General features: G+C 36.8%; 1 protein-coding gene across 1 annotated transcript; it reads left to right on the top strand.

Annotated features, from left to right (window-relative positions):
• Nucleotides 1-1,275: 1,275 nt before the first annotated feature.
• LOC130741381 (NAP1-related protein 2-like) lies at nt 1,276-5,075 on the top strand. The gene is made up of 10 exons (XM_057594302.1): nt 1,276-1,485; nt 1,665-1,787; nt 1,910-1,960; nt 2,445-2,516; nt 2,601-2,714; nt 2,810-2,871; nt 3,529-3,589; nt 3,692-3,748; nt 3,881-3,928; nt 4,658-5,075. The coding sequence occupies exons 1-10, from the start codon at nt 1,363-1,365 to the stop codon at nt 4,730-4,732; spliced, it is 786 nt and encodes a 261-aa protein (XP_057450285.1). The 5' UTR covers nt 1,276-1,362; the 3' UTR covers nt 4,733-5,075.
• Nucleotides 5,076-8,489: the final 3,414 nt, after the last annotated feature.

Raw genomic sequence — 8,489 nt, 5'->3', positions numbered from 1 at the left:
ATAATTTGTCTTAGATTTTTCTTTTTGACTATCTACCCAAATGAACTTTAAATTAACATTCTATCTCATATATTTCCGATATAAGGGTCATATTACATTACTTTCTACCTTATATTTTAGTTTGAAAAACACATTAAGAAAAGGACGTAATGCCTTGGTTTTCCAAGGGGTTCTCCTGAACCCTTGGCTAACCATTAAAAGATCCAATCCATATTTAGAGGTTTTGGGGGGTAAGCATGTCTATTTGACCCAAAGGGGACTACAAGAGCAGTTCAAGAGAATTCTACGGCACATGAAAAAACCTTGTGGAGACCCCCTCCGCTGGGCACAATCACACTCAACTGCAATGCAAGCTGGTCTCAAGACTCAACTTTTAGGAGTATTTATTCATTGCTAGGGATAACGTCACTTAACTTATATTTGGGACAACCAAATGTCTCCTAGCTCCGTCCCCCTCATCGTCGAGTCTCTAGCTCTTCTAGAAGCCATGCTACTCGTTTACAACCTCAGTTTTCGCAAAGTCCTATTCGTATTAGATTATCTCACCCTCATAGCGTGTAGAGGCTTGCAAAATGAGAAGGATCTTGTGAACATAATACATGATATTCACAATTGAAAGAATCAACTTGTCTTTGTTGGCTTTACCTAGGCACCAAGGGGTCGGAATGAAGCAACCCATATTGCGAAAGAACTCCATAGCAAAAGCCTCTTAATAGGTTTCCACCTAAGCTGGCTACTGCTCTATGTAAGGACTTAACTTCTCTACCTACAAGACTTGCTTACCTCTCTTTCGACATTCCATCATGTGCGACCTCCGCATCCTACCCGGAAACATAATACGCCCACAAGTCTTACGGCCTAGGACTAGCCTAGGATCGATACTAACTCGGATGAGCAACCCTTGCACCCTCATGATCCTAGTTGAAGCCTGAGTGACTAGGAGATATGAAATCCTAGAGTTCTGGGACCCTAGATCTGATAAAGTAGTTGTAACACTAAATGTGCACTCCTTAACTCTTTTGTACTTGCTATCTCTTAACCAAGTGTTCTAACCTGTCAGTATCTAAGCTCTAGGTGGCTTTCATCCTAGTCAGTCACTAGGCTTCTCCTTGTATTGGGCCTACGGGCTTTTTTCATACAATCAAATCTTCCATGGACCAAAAACCAAAAAGGAAATAACGTGCAAGGACGAGTTTAGCCTCCACATCCGACACATGTCATGCTGCACATTGATGTGTTGTACGAACGACACATATAAACCCCAAAAACCCTAACTATTCACTTCACTATCCCTCTGAACTCGTTCCAACCGAGACTGTGTTAGGGTTTTGCGCTGCGTGAACAACTTCAACAGCAACAACAATGGTGGCCGACAAGACCAAGAAGCAGAAGGTTTCAGAAAAGAGCGAGAATCCTGAGGAAATTGACGGAGACCTTGTCCTCTCCATCGAGAAGTTGCAGGAGATTCAAGACGAGCTCGAAAAGGTACCTATTTTTTCCACTGCCTCTTTAAGTTTTCAATTTTGAAGCTTTCAATGTGAATTTTATGCGTGTTCACATTTTCATGCTTTCCCAAATTGATCAAATTGACGTGTTGCTGTTGTTTATTGTGTTGTGGATTGATTTTTGTTTGAATTGTTTGATTTGGATGGGTCCTGTTTTAGATCAATGAGGAGGCTAGTGATAAAGTTCTGGAAATTGAGCAGAAGTACAATGAGATACGGAAGCCGGTGTATGATAAGCGTAGTGATATTATCAAGGCTATTCCTGATTTCTGGTTGACTGCTGTGAGTGTTAAATTTTAATTTTTGATGTAGTTTTTTGTTGATTAAATTCTAGAATTGTGAAATTGTTGTTTTTTATGATGTTGGAAACCCTTGTTTACTTTGTTTTTGTTATCCTTGTGCAGTTTCTGAGCCATCCTGCTCTTGGCGAACTTCTGAATGATGAAGATCAGAAGGTTTGGTTTCTTTAGTGACATTCTGCAAAATTTTGGCCTTTACTGTCTCCCTTGGATGGATGTGCTAATTTGCAGCATGTATTTTGGTCCTGTTTTGCCTGTCTTATTTATAACAGCATTTGGAACATAAATTATGTTCTGGTCTAGAAACTGAATGAATCCTATTAAATTCTTAATCATGTGAAGGCTGAAAGCAATTCAGCTTTGATGACAGCTTTTATTTTCATATTATTTTATTTCTAGGTTAAGTAGTTCAAAGCACTTGTCTGAATCAAGTGTTTTTGCAAGTGTTATCCAATTTGTTTTAGTACTTCATCTGTCTATCCACGTCATGTTTTCACTTTTACACTCTGCTTCTTTATAATTACTTGGGATTGGAATGTTGTTTTGAATGCTCTATGGAAGTACTTCAATTATTGTTGTTCCTTTGGTTACAGACACCTTTTGAGTGATTCTGATTCGTTACTGATCTTTTCTTTGATAGATATTTAAGTATTTGACTTCTCTTGAGGTTGAAGATTATAAGGATGTCAAGTCAGGCTACTCAATCACCTTCGTAAGTTGCTTTTCATCTTCCCTGGTCCATACTTCATAGAATCCTTAGTATGCTTAATAACCAGTTTTGAAATTGCTTCTTCAGAATTTCAAACCCAATCCATATTTTGAGGATGCTAAGCTTGTTAAGACTTTTACCTTCCTTGAAGAAGGAATAACAAAGGTTACTGCTACACCCATTAAGTGGAAAGAGGGCAAGGTAAGTCTATATATTTCACTTTGTTATTTTCTTTTTCTATCAGCTTGTTCTGTTTATTTTTCTTTGATCTTACAATATGATCCTTAAACCTGAAGGGAATACCCAATGGAGTTGCTCATGAGAAGAAAGGAAACAAGCGGACTCCTGTTGATGTCAGGTTGGTGACTATACATAATCAAGTATTTTTCTCAGAAATGTATTGATAAAAATGCCGTGTTCATGGTTGCGATGTGACTGTCTAACTAGGGTTATTTTGTAATTTGATCAAGTTCAATTGTTTACCACTGGCTCCTTCAGGGAAGCTCAGAAATGTGCTGACCTGATCACGTTAGGCTCTATTAGTGCTAAAGAATGGTATTGAATTGAATCATCAACAAACGATAAATGAGTGGCTATTGTGCAAGTCAGACAGTTTTAATACTATTTGGCATTGCTTTATCCAGATTGTGTTCTTCTCCCGCCTGTAAAACATCTTCTATGCCTAGCAAAACTTCATGCAATTGCTTTCTGAATAATTGTTCTCATGTTATTATGTTGAGGAACATAAGCAACTATTTTGTTATTGGTGTTTGGTGAAATTCATTTATGTATGACCCATATGAAAAATATTCCCTATTTAGGGGGGTCCTCATGGAATTAACCTAGAAATAAAGTGTGTTGGAACTTGCAAAGACTGCGTTGCTGTCATTTATATATATTCTGTTTTAGTCTAAATCTGGAAATAAGTTCAATTTATGGACAATTGTCAAAGGTCAAAGGTCTTTTTAAATACTTCATGTATTAGAAGTTAATTATTATGTGCTCATGATTGCAGTTTCTTTACTTGGTTTGCTCACACTGAGCAGAAAGATGATATGGATGACATTCATGACGAGGTATCTGTCATTGATTTTGTCTCTCTTTATTAGTCTGACTTTCTTAGCTTGGTTTCTTTCTGTTACACAAACCCTTTTGTAATATTTCACTCTAAATTGTAGGTTGCAGAGTTGATCAAAGATGATTTTTGGCCGAATCCACTTACCTATTTCAACAATGTAAGTTAACTTCCCTTCCTGTATCTTTTCCTCTGAGTGACTGTTATGGTTTAGCCTTTGTATCATTAATTTTACTCTGCCCTATTGTCTCTTTCCTTGTGTCTCTAACGGTAGTTGATTACAATTGAACAGGATGAGCCTGATGAAGAGGATGGTGATGAGGATGAAGCTGATGATGAGGTAATTGAAGTTCTGGTTTTGTTTTTTTTTTATTAAAAAACACTGTACAAATTGTTTTAATACTACTATGGAGCATGACAAATTCTGCTAACATGCTGAATATATGTACTAAAAAGCTGTTTATGGTAGTCTGTTTTTGCATGTATTGTGGGTAAGATGGGTATTCAATTAAAATAGGCCAAAAAAGATAAACAGTAAAAGACAATATGGAAGAATGCTCCATTTCTAATGTTACTATGCCAACAACAACCAAACCTTAAACCACTATGGGCCTTGCTAATTGGTTATATGGATGTCATGCGACTTCATCAGAAGTGAAAAAATGCATACTCAACTTATCTCTCAGATGCATTGATTCCTCTTGTATTTTAATGTTCTCATTCCTTTCGACATTATTATTTTAGTTTCATTTTTTTTTAAATTTGCACCCCTGTGGCTGGAAGAATTCCCCTTTTAGTTTACTCTCTTAAATTACACTTGCAACATCTTTCTATTTCATTGACCGATGTCCAATTCCATGTATCATGACACTCCCCACAGTTAAAAACACCTTGCAGGATAGATTCAAGATTCTTATACTGGGTAACTAGTGCTATGATTTCATCCCAATTTTCACCATTAAAGCATTATTGCTAACTTGCATCTGGCCAAAACATCTGTTGCATATACTTTGTCCAAGTTGTAGATAACCAAAAACCCTTAATATCTGTTAACTTCACTCTTTTGCAGGGAAAGGATGAGGATGACTCTGATGAGGATGACGAGGACCAAGATGATGATGATGACGAGGAGGAGGATGCCTAGGGAGAAGTTCATTGTGACAATCTTACCTTGTTTTCTTTTCTGGGTTATAGGAATATCTAAGTGGTCGTTAGGGGATGATTATAGACATGATCAAGCTTTCTGGTTATCAACTTGTGTCAACAGGTGGAGCTACGAAAGCAAATTTATAGTTTTATCTGTTATGCACTTTCAGATACTGATACATCGGTTTTATTTAGTGGTCCTTTTGTCGTGGACTTAAGTAGTAAAATTGCAATGTTTATTGTTGATTGTATAGCTGTTTGGTATTGGTTAGCTTGTAGGTTTACCATTGGAGGTATTTTTCGAGTGAGCTATGATTATATTCAGCACCATTCCTATGCTATTCCCATCTATATATTACTCCAACAATAACTGTTGAATCGCACCTTTCATCTGTGCATGCAGTAATTTTAGAAAAATTGTTGACTTGCCATAGAAGTAACTCTATGAGCAACATAACTTTACCTGACGAGAGTTTTTTGGTCTTTAGATTGTTGCATATCCAGGCCTAATAAAGGGATATGAAAGAAGACAGGGATATTATGCTCTGCAGCCCTATGCTGAATCCGAATTGGTTGAACAGTCCTGCAATCTCAACAAATGAATAGATGTTTCAGGGAACTCTTGGCATAGTATCATTGATGGCGAAAGAAGGAATTTGATTGGTTGAAATGTTGAATACATCAAGTGAACAAATTGTTTCGCATGTTAAGAGTTCGTTGCTTAAATTAAAATTAACTATTAAAAATAAAAAAAAACTCGTACTAATTAAAAAAGAAGTGATAACAATTATGAGGTCTTTCAGACATAGGAAGGGGCACTTTGCCCCATGTAGTAGACGCGGATAACCATCTAGTATTTTCTGGTTTAGCTAGTTTTGGTTGTGTGGCTAGGGATCATGAGGTGTTGTGCTTGTTACTGTGGCTTGTGCCCCATGTACATGCACTATCTCCCGTGGTTGCTGAAGCGTTTGCTTGTTGCTGGGCGATGTCTCTTGCGGAGGACCTTGGTTTCCGGTGTATCTATTTAGAGATAGATTGTTTATAGCCTTTTGAGTTTTCTAGGAGCGTTATTTGTGGCTCTTCTTATTTAGCTCTTTTGTACGAGAGTGTAGAGACCTTATTTTTTTGTTTTGATTTTGCTAATTTTTTATTTGATCGCCGTAGGCAATGGTTTCGTTGATTTCCTTGCGAACGAGACTCATCCACCCTCTAACTATGTTTGGGTGGAAGAGGTATCTCCTGAACTTGTTGATTTTATTCATGCTAATGTAATGACCTTTGTGTCTAATATTTCTTCTTCATTAATGCTTCCGTTTAAAAAAAAGACTACAATCAATAATCTTGTTGTCTAATCTAATTGGTAAATTTAATATTTTGCAAGTTCTTTTTTTCTTTTGAGATCAATTTATTTTATTAAGGGATGTGTTGTGAGCTTGAGGTAGCCTATATTAATTAACTCTAGAAATAAATTCTCTGTTAAATATAAGTTCGTTCTTCCTTTCTTAATTTTTTGGCTTTATTTACTAAATTTATACTCCAATTTCTTTGAGGTCAATCCTTTTCTTGATTATCCTCCAATATTTTTTACAATTTTCGTACTAAGAAATTAAGGTCTCATTTCAGGGAAATGATATTAATGGATAAAAATTGTATACTTGGTGTGGAAAATCAACAGCAGTTGTGAAAGAAACTTAAACAAAATGAGGGTATTATGTATGTTTCACTAAAATCTATCCCTTAAAAGTTGGAGAATTAAAACATAAGCTCAGAAAATGCATGTTAAAAATTGGGAAATCATGTTTAAGGACTTCCATTTGTCTACTCTTAACTTAAATTCTCTGTTTAATGATAAATTCCAGAAGAAATCATGTTTACATTATTTTTAATGCAAAAAATTGCTATGCTAGCTAGTAGCTATTTTCATCTTCTAAGTTGCTTCACTTTCAGTATTAAGCAGAGGCAGTTGAAAGCAAGAAGATTAGACTAGAACAGCCCAAATACCAAACTCTAGATTTGACAATTTTGTCAACTCTAACAAAATCACCTAGCTCTAATTTATTTATCATGTTTTGTGAGTAATGAAAGGATGCTTTAAGCTTTACAGCAGAAAACAAAACAAACTCTTTCACGATACAAGTATGGCAAGATGAATCAACAAAGTGTAAATCCGAAACCTTCATTTGGGCAATGACTTTGTGAGTGTCGTAAGGACTAAGGACCTTGCCAAAGTCTATCCACTCTTCCTTCTGATTGCCCTATATAAAAGGAGCTTATCCTCATGTTCTCCCATCAAAAAATTCCAACACTAAATGTCTATATTAACATTGTGTGTTATGAATTACCCAGATATTGTGTATATACACATAATATGCACTCTAATTTTTAAAAAAATGCACTCTAATTTAAAATTTTCTCTAGATTTTATGGTATGGAACTATTAAAGAAAATGATAACTTTCATTTGGTGGTGCACACAGGTTAGGTCAATTATATATCTGACTAATATATGCGGAAGAAATTAAAATGTACACCTTTTCCTTTGACCAAATGATGATCTTCTCCTCGTGTCCTGGTTGTTTGAGAATTTGAATCTGTCACATGCATCAAACCAAAATTAAAGGAGAAAAAAAAATGGGAATGACTTTATTTGACAAAGTAGCAACCACCTACATACTAAATCCTAGCACCAATTTTGTGGAGTTATAGATAAATTCCTCTGCTACTGTCAACCTTTTTTTTAATCTGGGTAACTCACCTTTTGAACTTCATTCTAATGTTGAAATTAAGGCCGGTTCTCCCTTGGAGTAGAATATTTATCTTTTTGGTGTTTGCAAGAAATTAATTCAGGGGAATGTATGGATAAAAATTGTATTACTTCTTCCTCGCCTTTACCCTTGCTTCAGGTTCCACCTGCACCTCCAATTCAGACCATGACCACCCGTACCATGCACGATATTTCCAAACCTAAAAAACATTTTAGTCTTTCGGTCTCTATTGATGACCTGTCCATCTCACCATTGCCTCATAACCCGAAACAAGCCTTATCCGATCACAATTGGAACTCCGCTATGCAGTCTGAATTTAATGCTCTTATTAGAAATAATACATGGGAGTTGGTTCCCCATCCTTGTGATGTTAATTTTATTCGTTGTATGTGTATTTTTCGCCATAAAAAACATTCTAATGGTTTGTTTGAGCGTTATAAGGCTCGTCTTGTAGGTGATGGCAGATCTCAGATTGCAGGTGTGGATTATGACGAGACTTTCAGCCTCGTGGTAAAACTAGCTACCATACGGACAGTTCACAACATTGCTCTCTCCAGATCCTAGCCCATTCATAAGTTGGATGTCCAGAATGCTTTTCTGCATGGTGATCTTCATGAGACTGTCTACATGCATCAACCTCTAGGTTTCCGCGACTATCGGCGCCCGGACTATGTCTGCCGCCTGAAGAAGTCTCTTTATGGTCTGAAGCAGGCGCCTCGTGCATGGTATCAGCGGTTTGCTGACTATGTTTCCTCTATTGGCTTCCGGCACATCACTTCAGATCATTCTCCCTTCATCTTTCGGCGGGGTACTGATATTGCCTACATTCTTCTCTATGTTGATGACATCATCATGGTTGCTTCGTCGCATGATCTCCGCAAATCCGTTTTGGCACTTCTTGCATCAGAATTTTCTATGAAGGATCTTGGTCCTTTGAGTTACTTTCTTGGCATCGCTGTCACTCGACATGCAGGTGGCCTCTTTCTCAGTC

Source organism: Lotus japonicus, chromosome 1 (assembly GCF_012489685.1).
Source record: "Lotus japonicus ecotype B-129 chromosome 1, LjGifu_v1.2".
Taxonomy (NCBI): Eukaryota; Viridiplantae; Streptophyta; class Magnoliopsida; order Fabales; family Fabaceae; genus Lotus; species Lotus japonicus.
The sequence above is the reverse complement of the archived record's forward strand: the minus strand, read 5'-3'. Positions and strand labels throughout refer to the sequence as shown.